The sequence below is a fragment of the Lagopus muta genome, chromosome 2, assembly GCF_023343835.1.
Source record: "Lagopus muta isolate bLagMut1 chromosome 2, bLagMut1 primary, whole genome shotgun sequence".
Lineage (NCBI taxonomy): Eukaryota > Metazoa > Chordata > Aves > Galliformes > Phasianidae > Lagopus > Lagopus muta.
Window position 1 is genome coordinate 17,967,485 of NC_064434.1, and position 24,033 is coordinate 17,991,517.

The 24,033-nt window shown below is 35.2% G+C and overlaps 1 protein-coding gene across 26 annotated transcripts in view; it reads left to right on the top strand.

The window, feature by feature from the left end:
* The window catches only part of MYT1L (myelin transcription factor 1 like), a 300,542-nt gene that overhangs the window by 213,222 nt on the left and 63,287 nt on the right, over window positions 1-24,033 (top strand). For 17 of the 26 annotated variants that reach the window (XM_048936649.1, XM_048936655.1, XM_048936645.1 and 14 more), the window contains 5 exons: window positions 7,349-8,326; window positions 12,999-13,133; window positions 15,669-15,759; window positions 17,978-18,085; window positions 21,238-21,449. In XM_048936649.1, coding sequence (XP_048792606.1) covers window positions 7,349-8,326; window positions 12,999-13,133; window positions 15,669-15,759; window positions 17,978-18,085; window positions 21,238-21,449 — 1,524 coding nt within the window. The remainder of the gene's footprint in view (window positions 1-7,348; window positions 8,327-12,998; window positions 13,134-15,668; window positions 15,760-17,977; window positions 18,086-21,237; window positions 21,450-24,033) is intronic. The other 9 variants (XM_048936660.1, XM_048936673.1, XM_048936663.1 and 6 more) reach the window with 4 other exon arrangements.

Genomic DNA, 24,033 nt, shown 5'->3' on the forward strand with positions numbered 1-24,033 from the left:
CAGTCTAATCCAATAGGATGCATCTCAGTCCATGTAATTCATGCAGTCACAAGCATCCATCCCATCTGAGGCATCCATAACACCCCATCAGCCTTTTCCTATATAAGTTTGTCTACGTTTACAATCTAAAGATGGTTCTTCTTGGGTTGCTCCTTTATTCCATCCTCCGTGCAATTCCTTCTACGTCATATTAGATATATTGTTAAAATTCAGTGAAGAACAATTTAAAAGCTCTGAGTAAAAACAGTTGGAATAGAATTCATCCCATCAACTTCATTTATAGCCAGTCAAGAAAAATAATCAGTTTTAGGGAATAATTCAGCCAATATATTTCAGATCCCCATCTTAAGATAAGATAAATCACACCCTGAAGATGCCTGTTTATTTTTGTCCACTGCCTGTAGACAAAATCTGGATTGCTAGTTCACATGAGAACGTGTTCGGTATGGACATCTGCATTTAGTCAGATATCTGAACAACTCTAATGAGAACAGATTATGTATGCCTACAGTAACAGTTTCCCACCTGTATTTCTCAAATTTGTATGTGAAAAAGAAAATATTAGTTTATGAACTGAGAACATGTTCTCCGGGCTACAGCTTTTGCGAAACAATGATATTGGAGACGGATGTAGATAGGGATCACTGTCTCCTGAGAAGCTATTGCAGTAGCTCCATGAGAAGCTTCATATCAAGAGTTGTCTTAGTGGCTGTTCTCCCATCAGTACAGCTGGTCCTCTGCTCCCCTGCTGTTTCTCTGCTATATCTCAGCATTTGGAGAATAGCTTTGGCTGCTTCATTGTGTGCTGCCCTGCTGAGTTCTGCAAACGTGAGAGAAAGGAAGAAACTGCTGTACTCCACTGAGTCATTATGAATCTGTGAGAGAGAGCATCTCCTTTCCCTCGTATATACTTCTTGGGGAGCAAAAATAGGATGAAATGAATACCAGTCATCAGCTAAAGATGCCTCATTACTTGTCAAATTCTGAATCAGGTTAAAAAAGTTAAGGACTGACTGACCCCAATTATGGTCCCCAAATAAGTGTGGTCTGAGCATTGGTTAAATTGTACTGTCCTGGCAAATCCAGTGTATCCATCTCTGATCATGGGTACTCTTGATGAGTTCCTTCTCAAACCTAAACATGTACCTTGATACCAAATACTGCAGATGCTGCAAACCATTCATAACTGGAATGACTGGACAGGGCCCTGAAAACCCTAAGAACTTCTAAGTCAGCCCTTTTTTCAGCCAGGGTTGGACCAGATGACATACAGAGGTATGTGATAAGTTCTAAGATCAAAGAAAGGCAAGGAGTATCTTGGGAGGAAAAGAAGAAATCCTAAGCTGACCACATCATAATGGGCCAGAAGTTAGATTATTTTTTTTTTAATGAATTTTTGTGTGTCTATCACTAGAAATAAAAATGTCATAGATGTGGTCTTGTAAGAGAAGCTTCGTCAAGTGCCTCTAGAATCTTTTTCCAAAACTGTAGAGTTTATTCCTATATCAAGTAGCTCATGGATGATTAACAAATAACTGTGTTTTAAAAAATATGTTGTAAATTCATTCTTCTGGATGATCCAGTCCTTTATCTAAATTCCTACTTGATTTTATGATATTAATGGGAATGACTGAAGAACCTCTGTTTTCTACCAATACTTCACATGAGTACTTAGAGATTAGAATGCTAATCATGGAAGTCTTAACATAAATAAGGCATAATAAGAGACTGAAAGAATGGTTTAAGTTAAGAAAAAAGAGTGTTTAATGGCATTTATTATATACTTATGCATTGAGATGAGAATACACTGCTTTGTATTGTAACCAAAGACTTCAAAAAGGCTTCTATGCTAAAGTATTTTATCAATATTAATATTTTTTTTAATTTCAAATATATTTCAATAATAATAAATAAATAAATAAATTAATTAAAAAAAAAAAAAAAAAAAAGAATGCTTTTGTATATCAGGAACCACTCCTCAACAAACAAAATAATTCAGATCTGTAAGGATGCCTTTTAGTCTTTAGGATAAAAAAAAAATAGTAATACTTATTTTTCCAGTGAGCACAACAGGGTAATATGTGGAACACATAGCAAATAAGAATTTCAAAATGTAACAAGGAAAAAAAGAAAGAAGAAGAAAATACGTGGTAAGCCAGTAAACTATGTTCAGTTTTTGAATGTCTGTACAGGCTTGCTCTGTATTCTTTTCACTTTCTTTATAATACTGAATCCTACTGTGATGTGATGTGTTCTTTTATCTCAGACCATCCTTGCCATGACTAATTACTCCTGTTCTTAATTTATTTTACTTTGAACATTAGTTATTATTTGAATATTGTAGTTATTACAGGAGATTCAAAGAAGTAAAACCCACTATTATAAGTGTAGCAATCTGAGAGGGTGGGTTTTGATACACACACGCGCACACACATCTAATGTAATGATTGAAGTGCATCAAATACAGAAGTGAACAGGTTTTTTTTTTTTCTTTTTGCTGTCAGTAGGTAATGTAATGTCCATAAAGGAATCGAAAACTGTAAAGATAAATTGTTTTGGTCTTTACCTAAAGCAGTGTAAGAGAATTCAGGAATTGTTGCAGATATGAAAAACTGCACGAGGCCAACTTCATTTTTCAGTGTGTGCCTCAAATAGGCAAATTTAAAGTCTTGTGCTCTAGTCCAAATCTCAAATCAATAGGAATATTCGATCTTCTAGAGATTTTGCTTAGTAGAGTTGTATATGTGTTCTATTTCTTCAGTGTGGAGTGGAGAAGAAGCCAAAACCCTTTCAGAAGTTGCTGTAAGCTCACTAAGTTTTCCGCATTCTCAGTTTCCTTACTCTTAAGATTCTTCCATTTAGTTGTACATTCAGTGTACAAAGAACCTTATCCCATATGATGTTGTAACGTATAAGATTTGGAATTTGTGTCAAGATTGTTTTTGCATCTTGATATAAATATGCATGTACCTCATTTTACAGCTTAGAAGAGTAAAATGGCAGCACATAGTAACATATGCTGAGCACTTAGGAGCTAACAAGAGGCAGCAGCAAGAGCAGTGAAGTATCCTACAACAGGTGATGCTGCATGGATAATGAAGCCATCTATCTGGGTGGGAAGCCTATATGCCACATGTAGATTCAGCTTGTTAGCCATCGTGTTTTCCCATGCTTGGGAGAAATTGAGTAATTTGATACACAGACCACACATTTGGAAATTCTTGTTTCAGAAGTCTTTGGTCTTCAATAGGTTGCTATTATTACTGAAGTATCATTGCCTCTCTCTGCAGAATCTCTCAAACTAAATGCTATATATTATCATACTCAAAATGAAGGTGCCATTTTGCATTCCTCCTTACACTAAAATCATAGCAAGCCATTTATTCCATCAAGTTTTTCACATAAATAAATGATAGAAACAAAAGGAGGTAGCACAGATATAGAGGCTACAGCCCTTATTTGCCAGTGACTCTTTGTATGACATAGAGTCACTTACCTGCTTTGTACCTCAATTTCCCATCTGTACAATGGGCTTAAAATACCTACCTCACAGGGGTGTTGTGAGGCTTTTTAATATAATGTTTGTAAAGTGCTTTGAGATCCTTGGATGAAAGGTGTAATAAGAAATCAAATTATCCACATTTTTATTTTTTACTGCCATACAAGACTGCACTTTTGTTCAGATGGCTGAAGGCTTCCAGCTCTTAAACCTATTCCACATATTCCTCACCATAATTTGCCTGACATTTGTTTTATCTATTGGGGGATAAACAAAACAAATTTTGCATTCACTAATTACTAAATTGTCATAGTATTCTGGGAATGAGAGCTAAAATAATCTAATATTTGTTTTAAACTGTGTTGCGTATTCCTTTTCCATGCAACCCCAAATCTTACTGGCGGCTCTTCATCTAATTAGCTGACTTGTTTCTTTTTTAGACACTCGGATGCTTCTCCAAATAAAAAAAAATGTGATTTGAGTCAGTGGTTCTAAAAGTTCTGTAAGGAATAGATTAGATTGTTTAGTCCTACATACTTTGCAGTCATTTAACAAAAAAGCTATTAAATAACATCATGTAAAGGTTAGTAGAAGTTACAGGTTAAATCTAAGGAAGCATAGAAACATGAAGTCTAATCAAGATTAGATTTTACTCAGCTGAATAAAAGACACATATGTTCACATAGAACTGCGAGGCTGGCATATTTTGTGGAAGTGAACTAAGACACAATCTAATTTATTACTTAAACTTTTAGTTTAATAAACAAGTGACAAGGATGCTTCACTAGACTAGGTCGGTAGGTTCAGCATACAACAAACTATTATTGAGGAGATGATACAGTATGCATAAACAATGTATTTGTTGGATAGTGATAAGAAATGTGTGAAAAATAGTTGTTAAAAAAAGTAGCAGATCTAAGAAAAGGACAAAAATTGAAAGAGGAGGAATGAATCTAAATTAAAATTGTTTTCCTGCCTCTCTCATCCAGGATTCATGCTTTACACCTTTCTCCTCCACCACCTTTTTTTCTTCTTCTTTTTAGGACTGAACGGGCAGGAGCCCTGAAAAGGATATAACCAAACAGAATAAAAAATATTATAGTTACAGCTTTCACCCAGCTTCACCTACTCAAAAGGAATTTACATGTCTTCATTCATACAGTATGTGACTCATATTTTGACTTTTTACTGTTGTGGAGGCAAGCTATAACACATTCCTCCCTTGATAATCATTTACATGACTCTTACTCATGTAAAAGCAAACACAAAAACCTTTATGTAGAAAACAAACCCTCAAATTTATTTATTTTTTTACATTTTAGGAGTTGGCCTAGAGTAGTCACTTTTTTCCTGAACAGTTCTCTGGATGGCTTTTGAAAACATATTTTTTCCCTGTGCTTTATTTCATTATCCTGAATTTAAGTTAAATTTGGACTGATTTCATCAGTTTTTCTCTGTGTTTCATACTAAGCCTGAAGGTACTGCTTCTTTAACTATTTTGATAGTCCTTTTTCTACATCTAACTGCCAATCACATCTAGCTACAAGAAGTACCCCCAAAAATGCTGCAGTTTCTACATAACAATCTTCTTGGCAGTAGGTTTTAGTCTTAAATCTAAATAAATGGGGTACGTACATTTTGCTTTAGAAAATGATCACTAGTGTATTGAAAAATTTGATTTTCCAATAAAGCAAACTAATTATCCAGTAATCCTTAAATACCTACTTCTGTGCAGACATTCAAGGTGAATTTTTTTCACATAGGAAGCATAAGTGACATCCCTTACTATTAAAAACTGATATTTGTAATTTTTAGTAGACAGAAGCATGAATATGAATAATGATTATCTTGAGAGTAACGGCAACTAGAATAAAACCATCTTTAATGATAAATAGGCAACTCAGTGCTGACTAAGAACATCTTGTTATGTGAAAACAACATCATACGCTTTTCTGCTAATTAGCCTCCCATTGTATTGAAATGTAACAGGTAATATATAGTAACTTCCATGCAGAATATATAGTAACTTCCTAGACATAGCCTAGTCATCTATCAGGTCTGCTGCTTAACTACAGCCTACTATCATCCCAGGATCCCTAACCACTGTGTAGAAGCAATACTATCTTATGGCTGAAATATTAATTATTGTGCTGTTGAGCTTTGTATTTAAAACTCTGATTTACTCTCTTGTCCACTGACCTGAAAATTACTTTTATAAAAAATCATTTTTCTGTGATCAAAATGTTAGTATACAAGCCACCTACTAGCTGAACTTTTTCCACTTTGTTTTGCTTAGCCCAAAACATAAAGTCACACTTTAGAAAGTGCTGTATATTTAGGTGCACCAGTGATGCAAATACATCTGAGCAGAAAATATGATATTAGCAAGTTGATGGACTAGCTTTTGACTAGGTTTTAATTGTTGGATCTCTACTGATTTCTTTGAGTTTGCAGTAGATTGAAAAACTGGCATAACACGTCAACATAATGACAGACTTAGGAAATTTCCTTTCAGTTTGTGATGCTAAACATTTAAATATTGCTTGATAGTTGATCATAAACAACAAAATTTATGAGACATTTGTTAGTAAGCCATGGTGAATGTATATCTGTTTTAAGAACGGGTCTAATAATAACATAACTTCTGAGTGAACATGAGATATCAGAAAGTGCTCTCTGGATGATATTCATCTGACCAAATACAGATATCTTTAAGGTAGGCATCTGCTCTGAGCCCCTTTGTTGTCAATGAAGAGAAACAGGCACTTTTAGTAAGTAATTCATTTAATTCTGAGGAAGATACCTTAGCCAGATCAGGTGGATTATACCCTTATAGTGTCTGCCTCTTTTACTGATCAAGGACAGGAATATCGAGCAGCTTACTGGGATACCGATGCCTGCCTTACTCATGTCTAAAGTTAGGTGAAATGAATCTCACCCTTAGGGCCTCACACTGGCTCAGTCTTAATACATATTCCCCTTACAACCGCTGCTAAATCAAAGCTAAGTAAAAAACATGCACCTCTGCACCTCTATGTTAGAATGCACAGGGTAGTAGATAGCAGCCCTACCATACATGTATGACCATATAATTTGGGCTAGCATATTAACTTAAAATTGCATTATGCATATAGTTACTTCTATCTTCCATTCATATAACAATTCTTTTAAAATTTGTACTTCTCCACAGTTGATGTAATTAAACTAATAGATTGTGATTTCTGCTCTTGGATCCACTAAGTAAAATGTTATTTTGATCTTAGCATGTAGTCATTGGTTCTACTGTTAATGATGTGTATGATGTTAAAAAAATAACCGTTTCCTGTTTGGTGTATATTTTTTTCTCTTCTGGTGAATTTTATTCATCATTAAGAGAATAAAACCAGTAGTGTTCACTCCTTTCCCATTTACCATATTTACAGAATATAAAGGAGTGAGACACATTTGAAACCTAGGCAGTTACGTTATACTAGTAATATGGTTGCAGTAAACCCCATAAAACTAAAATTAGAGATGAGAAAGAGAAGCTGAATTTTGTTTGCCATAGTATTTTATCATAGTAGTAGTGAGCACTTTGATTGTTTTTATCTTATCAGTACTGTGAAATAAATTTGTATGAATAGCAGAAAAACAGAAATAGCCCTATGGACTATAGAGAAATTCACTTAATAAAACTTAACTGCACATGGGCCTTAGTTGAATAGAATTGCTGTGTAATTAACAATATCTGACATGCAGTTTGTTTTCTGTCCATGTGATTGCAACAACAGTTCCAATTGTAGCCACTTTTTTTCTTTTCTTTTCCTTTTTCTTTCTTTGTTTCTTTCTTTGTTTCTGTTTTTTATGCAGAAGACCATCAAATGAATTGTCACAATACTCGAATAATGCAAGACACAGAAAAAGACGATAACAATAATGATGAGTATGATAATTACGATGAACTGGTGGCCAAGTCATTGTTAAATCTTGGCAAAATTGCTGAGGATGCAGCATACAGAGCCAGGACAGAATCAGAAATGAACAGCAATACATCTAATAGTCTGGAAGATGATAGTGACAAAAATGAAAATATTGGTCGGAAAAGCGAGCTGAGTTTAGACTTAGACAGTGATGTTGTTAGGGAAACAGTGGACTCCCTTAAATTACTAGCACAAGGACACGGTGTAGTGCTATCAGAAAACATTAATGATAGAAATTATGCAGACAATACTTCACAGCAAGATAATAGGAATATGAACTTTGTAATGTTAGGGAAGCCTGTGAACAATGGACTTACGGAAAAAATGGTGGAGGAGAGTGATGAAGAGGTGTGTCTCAGCAGTTTGGAGTGCTTAAGGAACCAGTGTTTTGATCTGGCTAGGAAACTCAGTGAGACAAACCCACAGGAAAGAAATCAACAGCAAAACATGAACACTCGTCAGCATGTCAGGCAAGAAGATGACTTCCAAGGAAGAACACCAGACCGGAATTACTCTGATATGATGAACCTAATGAGGCTTGAAGAACAGTTGAGCCCCAGATCTAGGACTTTTTCTAGCTGTGCAAAGGAGGATGGTTGTCACGAAAGAGATGATGATACCACCTCTGTTACTTCAGATAGGTCTGAAGAAGTGTTTGATATGACAAAAGGTAACTTAACGCTGCTTGAGAAAGCAATTGCTTTGGAAACTGAGAGAGCAAAAGCCATGAGAGAAAAAATGGCAGTGGAAGCTGGAAGGAGGGATAATATGAGATCATTTGAGGAACAATCTCCAAGACAACTTTCTGGGGATGACAGGAAGCCTAAACCCAGTGACGGCCATGTCAAAAAGCCATATTATGGTAAAGGTAATATTTCTATATACCGTATGTTATGTCATGAGAAAGTATGAACTAACATGTTAAGTTTTGCATAGAATTCTGAAATGAATTTATTAATTCCACAAAATGGTAAATTTGTTTAAATTGTGGTAGTATGGCATGATTGTAAAATAGTTTCATGCTGTGACTATGAAAAAAAAAATCGTTCTGCAATGTTAGAAATATGCACAGTATTTCAGTGAACACCATTTGGCTAAACTGAAAAAATAAGTTTTCGGGGAAATAAACAAGAGATCATGTTGAAAGAGGCAAAGATTTTTCTCATATTTAATATATTTTATAGTGATTATTAAAAACATGAGAGAGTGGAGTTTTATGTAGCAGGTAGTCAATCAGCTTTGAAGTGCATATTTTACAGGTTGGATTGGGTAGGTGGCATTGTGATTTATAAAATTATCATCAAATGACAGTTATTGATGAAGCCTCTCCCATCTAAAATGTAGAATTGCCTGATAGAAATTGAACAGTATCAGAATGACCGATAACACAAGATAGGGGCAGTGACTGCACATTAATTATCTTAAGATAGTAAGGTAATGGAAACCATTTGCTATGCAAGGCATGGTGTGGCCTGGGCTGAGATCAATAGCAATTTATTTCTTATGTGCATTCCACTTCACTGGTTTCATTCCATTGTGGAAACAGTTAAGGTGCTGCCTTGACCATAATTCAGTATAAAAGATACAAACACACACACAATATATACACATAGAAAAAAAAAAAAAAAAAAAAAAAAAAAAAAACTTAAAAAAAAAAAAAAAACTTTTTAAAAAAAAAGTGAAAACACCAAAAAAGGCAAACTAAAGGTTTACTTTAGAATGCATTTTAATTTATGGGATTATCCTTGTTATGGTGTGTTTATTTTACCACATTCCTCTTTAACATATCTACATCTGTACTGCAGGGCTGTGTTGTATAAATTATTCAATACCTCCTGAAAGTGAACAAACACCTTTAATTCCCATTGACTTTAGTGGAAGTTGAGGACATGCTATTATTTCTTGGGAGCTGCTAAGTAGGGACTAGGTTTATCTTGTATTTGTTATTATAATAATAGATTCATCTCTGAAAATGAACTGAGATGTTGAGCATTTTCCTACTTTTTTATAAATCGTTGTTTTGAAAGACTGATATCAGCCTGAGACATTCAGGTAGGCAGAAAACATCTTGGTCCAAGCAAGGTTTTGATTTTTTTACAAAACTTTTAAGAAAAGTAATGTCCAGTCTCTTAGAAAAGCATGGAAATTACTATTATCAAAAACTCTTGTGAGATGTATTATAGCGAAGTGTTGTTGGCTTTGACTATATATATATATATATATATATATATATATATATATATATATATATATATGGTCTAATGAAGGCTATTGTGATGTTGGGTATTTGGGAAAGACAACTTTAGTTTAGTGTATTATTGCATTTCTATTTAGATGTCATTCTAAATATTGTTCACATATGTCACATATGTTAGGTGCCTTTTCCCTTTGAATATGTGTCTGTAATAAAACTACGGAAAAAAATGGAAAAACTATTAATTTTTCAAGAGCTTTTTAACTCTTCTGTTTTTCAATCCTTCCAATCTTTATAGACATAGACTGTATGCATTTATGCATATAGATCTGCTATCCCCCAAAAGAAAATATAAGTCCTAAAACAATATAAGTAAAAGACAGTAGCAATAGCATGGACTTAATATTTCTCTAAATTCTAGAGCTTCTTTGAAACATCCTGTCCTTTAAGAGCTGTAGGCTGAATTGATAATAGGTCCAAACCCCAGCAAGGGAACCAAAAGACCGTGCTATGTGTTGTGGTCATTTGGACCAAGAATGTTGTGGAAGTTTGGACCGAGAAACATTGTGGAGTGGATAGTTCTATGCTTTCTTTAATTAAGGTAACAAAAAAAAAGTTGATTCCTTCCTTACGTTAAAAAGGTAGTTGTTGAGAAAGCAAGCTTTAAGTTAGACAGTTGCTTATATCACTTGTTCTCAACTGATACATTATCTTCCAAATGCTCCTAAAAGAGACATCCGCAGAGAGAAATGATATGATGAAGTGGAAACTTTTGGGGTACACAGGTTTGCAATGAGAAATACTTCAAGGCTTCTGTCTTGAACCATTAAGGTACCACTAACTATTTTTTCCTTGCTGTTTAGAGCTTTTGTCTGAAAATTTGTGTATTTAAACACCTTTTGAGTGCTCTAACAACCATCATTTAGGCAATAGGTCTAGTGGTTGGCAACGCTGCACATAGCAGGGGGGTTGAAACTAGGTGATCACTGTGGTTATATAGCTATTGTGACATGGACTGAAGAAATGTTGCAGAATTAAATAAGAGTATGCAATATTTCTCCCCTTTGGCAATGAAGGATTTGCAAAAGAGTATCTAGTGTTCTGTAAAAAGTTATGGAAAGTTTAGTCAGATGTCTTCCATTAAAAGCAATGGGAAATTTTATGTGAGTTTTGAAACAATTATGAAGAGTATACAGCATCTTTTCTGACTCATTAGACCATAAAGGCTCCTAAGTATCTGATATGTACTATACCTTTCCAGCATAGTCTTGAATACAGTAAAGAATTGTCTTGATGCTTTAAGATTTAAGTGTCAGGATCCTCAGTTGCTCCAAATTAGAATATCTTCATTAACCTCTGTGGAGCTCTGGCAACATGAAGTAGCTAAAGTTCCTCTAGATTAAAATCTATAAAAAGCCGTTATGGTCTATTAATCATCTACATTTTTTACAGTCCTCAAATATTGTTATATTTATATAATTTGTATTTCATTTATGTTACCTTTTCATATATCTAATAGTTTTATGCATTCCAAAGTTCTTGACATGAAGAGTTGCTTAGAATTGTGTATGTATGTAGCTGTGGGCTTGATGTTCTAGTGGTCTCAGCACAGGCCTATTTGGAAAGACCTCTAATCCCTCCTTTGACATTCACTCCTTCTGTGGCCTTGGTTTTAATTTTTTGATCTCAGTTTCCTTAAGTATTAGATTATGGTATTTTCAGGAGTGTTGTGATAACTCTATTGCACTTTGAAGATGGATTTGTATGTACGTTTATTATTAAAGAGAGTAAAGCAAAGAACTGTATTTTACAGTCAACATACAGGCTAAGTAAAATAAAACTTTCGCAGTTAGGGATTCCATTTGCAAAAGTTAAGTTTTAAATGTTGTATTAAAATGGAAGAATGTATTTAAGACATGGAGAGTCACTTACAGTGAACTAAAGTATTTCACTAAAATGCAGGCGTTTCTGAAGGACGTGGAATGTAAGAGTTTATTTACACAAAACTACCAGAGGGAAATCAAGGAAAAATAAGTCCACAACTGAATATGAGCTCTGGATTCTAAAGCTTTAAAAAATGGATTGTGTGTGAAGATCTGCTAATATTGAAATTGCCACTAATCTAATTGCACTGAGGGTTGCATTTGTTAAAGCTGGGATGGCATTTAACATAAGAAAGATCCTGTGGAAAATGCATAGCAAAATTTTCTTTTCCAGAGGAGAAAGCATAAATCCTGAAGCAGAGCAATGATGAGAACAGGAAAATATACTTAAATGAGGATAACTCTGACTGGGTATTGAAAGGATGCTGAACAGAAAAAAAAAAAAAAAGAAAAAAAAGGAAAAGAAAGGGAATATCAGTTTACTTTGACCCAAAATGGTAGCAGTGAGAGTATTCTGAATTCTATTCCTTCAATACTAATGTAAACATTTGTACTAGTCTCAAAGTTTGACTACTGTGGTCAAGACAATGTGATATGATATGTATCATGTGCTGGGCAGGAAGGCTAGTAATGTTATTTACAGATGTTCTGTAAAAGGAAACCAGCTGATGAAGTATGCGAACACATTCTAGTTCAGGATTAATTTCACCACCAGTTCCACTACTTGGCAGAAAACTTTATCTTTCTGAAAAAAAGTCTCTTCAGACTTCTCATTGATTTGTAGACAGAAGATCCAACAACATTCTAAAAGATCGTTAACCTTTTAAAGTTATGAATATTCAAGCAGCATACATGCATTTTTGTTGTGGCCCAAATTTCCACAGCAAATACTGTGTTTTGTAAGTCTGATTACAACATTTACCCCATCTTAATTTATTGAAGAGAAAGGATTATGTACCTAATTTATACTGCTTTATAAGGAATTTAAAGAAAATAGAGTAAACTGCTCAGAGTGCAGAATCTTTGAATCATTATGCTAAAGAGCTGGGTTTGCTACTGTCAGGAATTGAACTTCTATGACAGTATGTTTGTAGACTTCAATATATCAGGCAAGTAAGAATGTAAAGATGGGAAACTCCAACTAAACAGTTTCCAAATGACCTTACACCCTTGAGCTGATGCTTGCCAGCAGAACATTGATTGACAGTGGTATGGCTTTGCTATAAAAAGGTCACTTTGCAATCACTCTGAATGGTTATTGCTGTGATCATAGGACTCTGCAGTCTGAAAATGATATAATGGGATAAAAGTTCCAGAACTGTGTTAAGCAGTAGTGGTTTCTTTTTTTTTTCTTCTAGTTTTCTTATGAACATTTACCAAAGAGTAAATGACATGATTAAATGAACCTTCTTACAGAAATGTGGAAAGCATCATTCACTTGACACATTTGTTGTAAATTATAGATCCCTCAAGAACAGAAAAGAAAGAGAGCAAATGTCCTACCCCTGGGTGTGATGGAACTGGCCATGTAACGGGGCTTTACCCCCATCACCGCAGTTTGTCAGGATGCCCACACAAAGATAGGGTCCCTCCAGAAAGTAAGTTCACATTGTTTCATGGAAACTGGGGATAAAACTACAAGGATTTTTCTAGCATGCTGTTAAAACTTTTTATTTTCAAAGTTAATTTTATTTTTCAGTATGGTTTGTCTCAACTTAGTCAACTGTTCTGTGTAACAATTTTTTCCTTTATTCCATCGTTTCCATTCTCTACTAACTTTTACACTAAAACAACAACTTTTAAAGCTGTATTCTTTGATTTTAATAATGCTAGGTTATTCATGTAGATTTATTTAGTCAACAGACAAAAAGGTTTCATGAAGATGTGCACTGCTTTTACTTCTGCGTGCTAATGTCATATCAGCTGTCTCTTGTCTTGTACAGGAATAATTTTATTTGAAAAACTTGGCACCCCTTTCCTCTGTTATTGTTGCATCTTAAACATAATTTGTCTTAAACTAATAGATATTATTAAAAATAACAATTTGGCTATATATGCAGTTATAAAACTCAGGATTTTGAGCAATATTTCCCTGTCAGTTACATGGATGGAATTTCCTGTCATGTCAGTGGATTCTGTGCAAAGGAAGTTCACCTGTCTAGACATAGATATAACATAAGGCATAGGGCTCCATTTTTGGAATTCACCTCCTTGATTGGTAGAAATGGCATAGTTCTCTTGATGATAATTGCTCTATGCTGCTATACCCCAGGCAGGTGTCTTGCTAAGGTCCAATTTCAAAATGGAGTTACTCTGTTGAATCCTATGGGCCTAAAATCCCTGTCCATTGGCACTTACTTCTACGGAGTTTTAAGAGGCAAAAGGAAGCATTAAAGACAGGATTGCAATGATCTCCAATTTCCCAGGGAAACTAAATGCTGAAGGACAGGAAAGTGGAAATAGATCAGCACACCAAGAGAAGCAGAAATAAGAAGTCTTCTCTTTCATAGTAGTTTCTTCCAGAAATAATGAGGAAGTGCTTTAGGAAACTTTGCTGCATCTTGGTTGATCTCTGAACGCAGTAGATCAGATAGATTTATTCTTCACTTTGTAAGACCCTGTAAGTTCCTGCAACACAAGTGTTCTCTCAGCTGCTCAAAGTTCTCTCATTTTTATAAATGGTAAATAAAAAGCTCTGTAGAAGACTATGCAAATCAAAGAAGAATATAGCTTTAAACTGTTTGCATGCTCTTGTACCTACTAAAATGGAAAAGGTGAGCTCATCCTTTTGTTTTTTTCCTGTGATGTTGGCCTTGTGAAGCATGTTTCAAGAACAGCCTTAAATAGTAGGAATTTCAGAGTAAAACTGCATCTATACATGTTTTAGTACACTGATGATGGGATGATGATGATGGTTATCATTTAATCAGTATATGTGGTTTAAATTTTCAGTTCTTTAAACAGTATTTATTCCATTTTTTAGTCAAAGAATTTATTGATTCTGTTAGAACTTTTTTTTTGAGTGAGAACTAAATGCAGATTTCCAGAATAGTGCTTGAATGAGAAAACAAGGAATTTGCAGGTGTTGGATAGCCTCTTTCCATAGAGTGATATATTGTCATCCAGCTCTGAGATGTGGATTCAGATACGTCTCACCTAACATGGAACTGTCTCATGTAACAAAAAAACTTGTGATAATTTGGAATTCCTTAGCTTGAGTTTTGATTCAGAAAAGACCTGCTCTAAGCAGCTGTAGGAGTTAATTTTCCATCTAGTTTGCAATGGAAGCAGATGTAAACCTGTTTACTAGCTTAAGCTTGTTCCACTTGTTTCTTTTTGTACAAAGGTTGGGTTGTTGTTGGTTTTTCTTTTTTTTCTGTTATTATTATTATTATTATTAGTTGCTTTTTTTTTTCTTTTTTTCCACCCTCCCTCAATTTTTTAACTGCTTATTTTTAATTTTTAGTCTTTTTTAACAAAAATTCTATCACTTGCAGTTTTCATGTCTGTGAAAAATACAAGTTAAAATCTGAAAGGGCCAATTCTTCTCATCAAATAGACATAGCTATGTGGATGTGGGCAGAACTGGGCCCCACATCAATTGGGTTGTCCTGTAGTTAGTATCAAATTCTAATCAGTGTTGCATTGAGGCGCATTTCAAGCAATCCAGTGTTCCACCAGTATAACTTGAGAGCAGATTTTCATTCTCGAGCTTGATACTGTGTGCGTAAAGTCATATATTCTGAGTACATACATTTTCTGGAAGAATTTTTGTAGTCCATAACTTTTTAGTGGACTGTTGCTAGCTCGCTGTTCGCTGTTGAGCAGATCTTTGCTCAGTGTTTTTGTATGAGGATGTGGGAAGTCTTGTGCTTCATTGTTGCACTAGAGACACATTTGATTACAGGTTCTGTAGCCTTCATAACTTTCACTGTTGCCCTGTGTTAGAGTATAGGGTCACAGTACTTACTTCCCTCATCAGGCTTTATTGGCTATGTGTGTCATTTGTATTTTGAGGAATGCTGGTTGTTAATGAATCCTGCTTTGTTTTAAAATGGTTTCATATATACTGGGATTTGATTTTTTTTTCTTGTTTTCATACTCTGCTGTTTTCTCTTACTCTCCTTGTCAAGTTCTTGCCATGCATGAAAATGTTCTTAAGTGTCCTACACCAGGCTGCACAGGCCGGGGCCACGTAAATAGCAACAGGAATTCCCACCGAAGGTAAGGATGCCATCACTGGACACCAAACTAGAGGGAACAGTGCCTCCAAACTGCAGCCCTTCTAGCTGTCCATGGCAGGGGGGGAGTGTGAATGTGTGTTCTGTTGTGTTGTTTCTAAGATTGACAGATGGTGCATCATGTGCTTTATCTGCTTTAAAGAGTTATATTTTTTCATATGTTTTCTGAGGAGGATAAATGTGCATTTGCCTCAGAATGGATGAATTGATCTGCAGAACACATTTCAAGCATCCTTAGCTTTTGGGGTGTTTTTTTTTGTTGTTGTTGTTGTTTTTGTTTGTTTGGGTTTGGTTTTTTTTTCTCCTTTCTGTTTTGGTATTAGCAATGATGCAAAATGAGTATGACTCCCTTACGGGCATGTCACAAGGAGACTGAAGGATCTGCCAACATCATCAAGACTAGGGCAGAGTTCTTGTCTTCACTCTCTTCAGAGATTATATTGCATGAAAAACTCCACTCTACTTCTAAAAATGATTATTTTTTTATACATGGGAAACAGCATTTTAGGTACACAAACATTGTTAGAGATAACTTTTCTACTAAAAATGTACTTTTGACCCTGTAGTCCTCATTCACAACTAAGAAAGATTATGAAAATGTCTCACTACATTAAAAAAATTAGAAGATAAAAATGTTCAATAAAAAAAGTCAAAAGGAGATCAAGAAAAAAGGTAACTTTTCTGTAGTTTCCGAAAATTACTAGCAGAATCTTACAGAAGGGATGCAATTTCCTTTTAATTTTTTTTAGACAAATAACAAAATTATCAAAATATTTCTGCAACTTTTAGTAGATCACAGTATTCTCACAAAATACAAGATCTTGCTTATTTCTTTATAGTTAAAAAAGAATAGGAAATAAGAGTGGAGGGTATAAGAATGCAAGGTTCCTATTTAGTTCCTTTTTTACTGTTAACTGTAGCATCAATGCGTAAGGGACTACACAGGTACTGAATGCGCAGTCTTGTCAAGCTCTGCCTTACTGGAGCCCCGTGTATTTACTGCATGCCTCCTGGAAGACTCTTGTGGGTACCTCAGCCTGTACAATTTCTTCTCTGTAGTGGTGCTGCTGTTAGATGCGGCAAAAATCTCTGAGAAGGCATCATGGGATTTACTACTGCTTGAAGCAGTATTCACTTCTGGTTGAATATCTACTAGATTATTAGAGGTGTCTGAAAAGAGCATGTCAATAGAGAGCAGCTGCCCTCTGACATGACTCCAGAGCCCCCTCGACCCTCTGCAGAGGTAGGAAACTGAAGAAGGGCTGAAAGGAGCAGTCTGCAGTCTGTGCTCACCTCCTTCTGCAGCTTTTGGGGCATTTTGCTCTGCTTTGCTATTTTATTTATTTATTTTTTTCCCTGTAGAGAAGGGAACATCTGGGAATGCACTGATTTGCCTTTCATTTTCTTTTCCTGTGGAGAACACAGAGAACTGCAGTCGCATAAACACGCAATAGACCATGACAAGGAAAGGATCCCCTCCATTGTCAGGTCACAGGTTTTTACAGCTTCACTAAGAGCACCATCTGCTGGCATCAGATACTTATTTTTTACTGATTTTTTTTTTTTTTTAAAGGCTTATTTTAGTCACTGCAATAGTAGTTCAGCATTTTCAAATTTAATTGAATTTCAAGTGCAGAATTTCCTTTCAAGTTGTATCATCTATTATTAGAAAACATACCTTAGTGCTTGAATTTCATGAAAAATCACTAGGCGTAACATATCTGAGATATAGATTTAGATACCTTAGACCAAATTTTGCACTCATTTATATAACTTGCTTTTGATGAAGGTGAATAAAGTGTGAAGCAGTGCAAAATTTGGCCTACATGGTATTTAATCATCCTTAAAAGCCATTTCATTGACAACATTTGTAGATTCATAAAGGTTACAAGTCTGCTAACAGAGCTGCACAATAGATCCCAGGTTATTCTCCTCTTTTACTGGTATGTTCACTGGGTGACATTCATAAATAATCTACCCACATACAATCAGAGAAGAACAGTTCTAAGATCTGCCATGTAACTTTGAAAACAGAAGAAAGGAAGTCTATAGAAAATCCACATGACCAAAAAGCTTTTGGAAAGTCTTTTCCTTCAGATTCATCCTGATACACGCTAAGGAGGAGAAGGAGTAATTGGATCAGTGCTATAATGTGAAACTACGCAGGACAAGAAAATTAAATTTCCTTTCTGTAATTGCAGCCTCTCTGGATGTCCTATTGCTGCAGCAGAGAAACTGGCTAAAGCTCAAGAGAAGCATCAGAACTGTGATGTGTCAAAATCAAACCAGGCATCAGATCGGGTTTTAAGGTATTAGAAATCACTATAATACTTATTATATGCAGAATTCATCACACATTCACCTAATCTGAGAATTTATATTTATATACATTGTATATACATATATATCTCCTTTAAAGAAGAGTTAGAATTAGGGCTTCTGGATCCAATTCTCACAGAGTATGTTTCCCACTCAATTTACATGGGGGAGGGTTGGTAATTATTTTGGCAAATACATGTAAAGCTGAAAAGCTCATTTTTGTCTTAGGCATTGTTTGGTGTAAAGATGACTGCTGGAGTGCAAAGTCTAAGAACAGTGTGAAAAAAGTTGGTATCTTTTGGGAATAAACTAATATTTACCGGTAAGTCTTGGTTTTTTCAGCAGGCTTTTACTAGTAAATATCAGTTTAAATTAAACCAGAAGCCCTATTTGCATTACCAAAATGGTTGCAGACCTTTTTAACAGAACACTTGGAAAAATGATGAATACAGCTTAGATCCCAAAATAAAGTCAGGTGTAGTTCTTTGTTCCTCTACTCACCTCCAGGAAGGATGGAAAGAAAGAAAATTTGTGCTAAATTTTATGTGATCTTGAACCACTTTGACATAATTATACTCCTTCTCTTCATCCGTATATTCTTTATTAATCCAAAGCTATAACTAGCTTTCCACTAATGTCTCCTCTTTTGAGATATATGGGTGGAAAAAATACTGTTTCTAAGGAGCTGAAGTGTGAAGGATACATGTGAAAGAACTAGACTTCTGCATGATTATTCCAGCCTTGTACTGATGATGCCCCAAGAGCTGCAGAATTTCTCAGTGGATACTGCGGTATTTGTGGGCTGGGATAGGTACATCCCTCACAGCTGTCAGGAGGAGCATGGAGGAACTGCCATAGCTTTACTTCCCAGCATTTCCTATTTATCCCATTCATTTCTTAGTATTGGATTATCTTCTAGATTTGAAATCTGATAGGGTTGCTTAAAATGAAATTTTGTATTATCAAGATTATTCTTTGCATATTCTCTAAAGCTTCATCTAGGCATAATATTTAAAAACAGCAACAACAACACCACCGTTTGGACAGAACTAAGAACACAGATTTATTGCTCACATCTGTGGATTTTTTTTCTTGGGCCTATTGACTTCTTTCCTTGGATTTTTTTTTTTTATTTTTTTATTTTTTTCTTAACTACCCCCAATTCAGATTATTCTACTTTTCATGTAGCATCCCAGACAATTTTCTTAGAGAATGATTCTTAAAGCCTATTAATAAACAAGAGCTTATGTGAGAATAGCACAGTTTCTCATTGGTGGAAAAAAGCAAATAAAAAAATACAGTGGTTTTTATCACTGTTCATTGGGGATGCCATACAAAGAAGGCAACTGCTCAAAAGCAGCATCCAGTTTGCTGGAAAACTCCCTAGGAAATTGCACTGCAGTCTTAATGTTGCTTGTGAGTCTGCCCTGTGTTTCACATTTTGTCAGCAATTCAGATAATGCTTTCATTTTATCTCCTACTTCCCTTCTACCTTTAAGCCACTGAAGTCTTTGAGAGGAAGAACTTGGGAGTTAATTATGATATTTACATGCAGGCAACTAATAGGGAGACAGGGATGTTCCGAGACTAAGTCTTGAATATTTGTCTTCATCCCAGTTTCCATCCCACTTTCATTTAGAATTTCTTGAAGAGAAATCAAATTCATAAGACCTCTGTTCCACAGAAATTTTGGATTTACACTGAATATACAAGAATTGAACTACATTTTATGTTAGCTGAACGTGGATTGTCTTGAGGTAGAATCAAAATAATATTCATATAAGCTCATTGTGTTAATGCTCGCACTGTGCTTTGGAGGAAGAAATATCCAAAGAAGTGAGCAAACATAAATCAAAGGAAATAGTATGACTAATGTGATTTTTTTTGGGTGTTCTTTACATAAATATCCTAAATTATATAAAAATGAATTGGTTCAGATAACACATAATATTCAAAACCTAATTCTTAATAGATAACACATTCCATTTTGCCAACCCTCCTCTGGTCTTGACTGAGTTTATGATCTTACAACTGTTCCTTCTATTTCCACTGGTTGTAAATGCAGTAAAGAAAAAAAAAAAAGGAGAGAAAAAAAAAAAAAAAAGTTGACAGTATGATTCTTGATTCCAGCAGAAGCACCTAAGGTGTACTGTTCATCATCTTTACCTCCTGCTAAATGCAGTGGGTAGGCAAGCATCACTGCATAGAATCTGCTTCCTATAACCCATTTATATAACACTTTCTTGTGTAGGAAGGGTTTGCAGGATCTGACCTTGCCTTATACAATGAAAGCTAATGAGTTCTGTGTCCACATGCAGAAGACCGTGTGACAGTGGAGAAGTTCACTACAGCATTCCTTCACTGAGATTTCAAACTTTCTTCAAGGGCCTGAAAGAGATCAGTTGGGACTTTTCCTGACTATCTTCTCTGATCCTAAAGGAGAGAGATATTTAGCTGATATACGTTTATTCTGTATTCACTCAGATAACTTTGCTTGAGATATTTGTGTAGCAAGACTTGCAGCTCCTGCCCGAACCCTGCATTTAAGGGTGAGCAGGACACGTGAGGCAGCTGGAAGCCCACAGAAATAGTGAGAGTATCCTGTGTATTTCTCAGCATCAACTCTATACTGAAGGATGAAACAAGACTAACTCCTTTGGAAAACATACAGGAGAACAGCATGCAACTCTGTTGAAAAAGATTTAGAGGAAACTCCATTAATTAAATCGAGCTTCCCATGCTTTTTTTTTTTTTTTTTTTGACATTTGAAGGAATTTGTTCAAACTTCTTCTGTCAGTTCACTTGTCCTTTTTTGATTCACCTCCCAAAAAAGAAAATGTTTGCTATGTGGTACAATTACAAAGGGAAAGTGGAACCCTGGGGTATTTTAAAACAGAATTTTAAAATACTTTTAGATACAGAATACATTTAGCTGTATTAGAATTAATTTTGTCTAGGCTTTGTTCAAGAAAATATGTATTGTTTGTCTGCTGAAAATAACCAAACAAAGCAAATGCAATAATCTATTGCTGTCTCATGAGTGCAAGAAATAACTAAGATTTTCTAATCTGAACTATAAATTATGCACAAACACAGTAAACTGAACTGCATCTAACAAACTTTACATATCTTTAATTTCTAGGCCCATGTGCTTTGTTAAGCAATTGGAGATCCCTCAGTATGGCTACAGAAACAATGTCCCCACCACCACACCCCGCTCCAACTTGGCCAAGGAACTAGAGAAATACTCTAAGACTACGTTTGAATATAACAGTTATGACAACCATGCCTATGGCAAGAGAGCCATAGCTCCCAAGGTGCAATCCAGGGATATATCCCCCAAAGGATATGATGGTAGGAGGTGCACACTCTTATACATGAGAGACAAGTTTGCAGTTAATCATGTTGTTGTATATGTAAACATCATATAAATAAGACATGTTTTCATGTTCATATAGTATTATGAGGAATGCTGTCATGTGTAAGTTCTTTTTAAAGGCCTTTTTAAAAAGCGTTGTTTTATATGGTCCTTGCTTCACAATTGTTGCACTGGCAAAAGAACATCTCCAGCTATTAAGCTCCTGGGATGTGTTGTGATTGCAGTAAAACTAAGGAATAGAACTAGTTCTTGTGATGCAGGAACACTGCATTATGTTGCTGTCTGGGAGACCTGGCCTCATGGGTCACATTAGGATTCTCATTTCTGTACAGAAGTTCAAGTAACTCATAAAGATAACATACGTACTCTGTGGGGATGTGGAAGTAGAAAACCTGGATCTCATTGCACTTCAGATATCTATGCTACTTACGTAATGAGGCATTTGTGCTCATCCTTGTGAATTTCTGCTTTTATCCTTGTGCATACACCTGTAGAGTTCTCTGGGAAACCTCACATTACATTTAGAAATAGACTGAAAGTGGCTTCAGTTCAAATGAATAAAATAGTGTCCATCAGGCAAGAGGATTTTCACTAGAGGACAAAAATGAACTACACGATGAAGAATGCAGGATTTGGATTGTAACTTATGAGGACATCAAGATTTTTTCAGAGCAATACTAATTTGATATAGTAATAAGTGTCTTTTTTTTTTTTTTTTTTTGTTGGTTGGTTGGTTGGTTGGTTGGTTAAAATATTTGATGCTATTTGCTTACTACTGTAGGAAATTTCAAGTAGATGCCAGATTTTTGGTTAGGAAAACAGAAATAAATGCACTAAATAAAATAAAATATACTGTTGTCTGAGCACAGACTCTGACATTCAAAAATAGGCAAGTGGAAAAAGGGAAAATTGATGCAGCTCCCACCTTTTGGATATTTTGTTTTCTTTAGAATCAACAGGCATATTTTTCCACTGCAGCAGAAAGGAGAAGAAGTATGAAAGGCAACTTATTTTTGAGTAAAAGTGTCTGTTTTTCTTCTCTTGTACACTCATCACATTTGCCTGTCAGATTAAGGGCTTGAGCATTACTAAAGGTAATGCACTAACTGTAACTGTGGTTAGTAAGCTAATGATATAAGAAAATCTGTTGCATATATCTTCTGTCTACTCTTGCAATGGGCGAGAAACAGTGTGTTAATAGGGAACCTGTGAATATGCATATGTATGGATCGAATTACTGATGTTTGAGCAAGTAATGCATATTTTTTCTCATTTAAGACCCTTCAGCAAAGAAATAGAATATTTCAGCAAAGAGATAGGGTACTTTTTTCCAAATCATCAGAATTTATAAATACAGGTAGCATTAAACACCAGTTCAACAGTGATCTTAAATAATGAAATATTTGAGTGATATACCTATCTTTCTACATTCTCACCTTCCTTTGATATGGATTAGAATTTTACTTCGGGAATCTTTTTGGACTGGGACAAGCTTGTTTCACTGCTCGGTTATCTAAGTCACAGGGGACAGAGGGATACAAAATACACATGATTCATGCTAGTACAGAAAGTATACATTATTCTTGTGTACTGAGAAAACTGTTGCTCATTACAGCTGGAGCAGGTTGTTTGACAAATGAAGGCAAATTTCCAACGGATTTACTCCATACTGCATACTCTGCAGGAGGTGGCACACGCTGTAGCTGCATGTGATGTGTGTGTTGTTTGACCAGGCAGATATGCTGACTTGATCCCAGGCATCATTTGAGTTTTTGTTTGTGATCAATCAGTGATATTCACAAAACCTTTAGAATCCATAGATCTTTAATATTACATAATCAGTCCATCATGTTTGTCTTAAATGGACAAATGGCTTCAGAGTTCCTCAGGAAAATCAGATAAAGAATAAGTAAAATCCTGACACTGACATTCAGCAGGACAAAGATTTTGTTGACAGCTATTGGAAATAGTTGAATATGAAGGCAATTTCAGGAAGAGTCTCTTAACTTAAAAGAGCCACTTTTCCTCGAGAAATTTTGCAGCATTTCTAAGTGATTTCATGCCTGTGTGTAAAATAAATTATTAATTATTTGTATCAAGACCACTATGGAGGCACTGTGTGTGCACTTCTTATGTGTGTGTGTCGGCACAAACACATTTATGTAAGAGCAAATTATGTTTTGAAAAGTATTTTCATCTTGAAAATACTGAAAGAAAGCCTGAATTTTCTGGGGAACTTGCATCTAAGCAGCAGTCTATTTTTTCTGACCATGTAAGAGGTGACAAACAGTTTAGGGACATGAAAAATCAATACCTTCATGTTTCAGTCTTATTTTTAACTGTAAGCAAGCATTGTATTTTCATCAACAGAGAAAAGGTATATGTTCTAGAAGTGTATGGCTGCGAGTGACATGAGCATAAATACATCCTTTGTGTTGTTTTCTTGATTTTTTTTCAGTAATCTTTAACAACAAACAAACAAAAATGGATACTTTGTATTGTGAGATAGAATGCTCCAATAACTCCTGAAGAATAAGCCCTGGTTGTGTTTGTGTATTT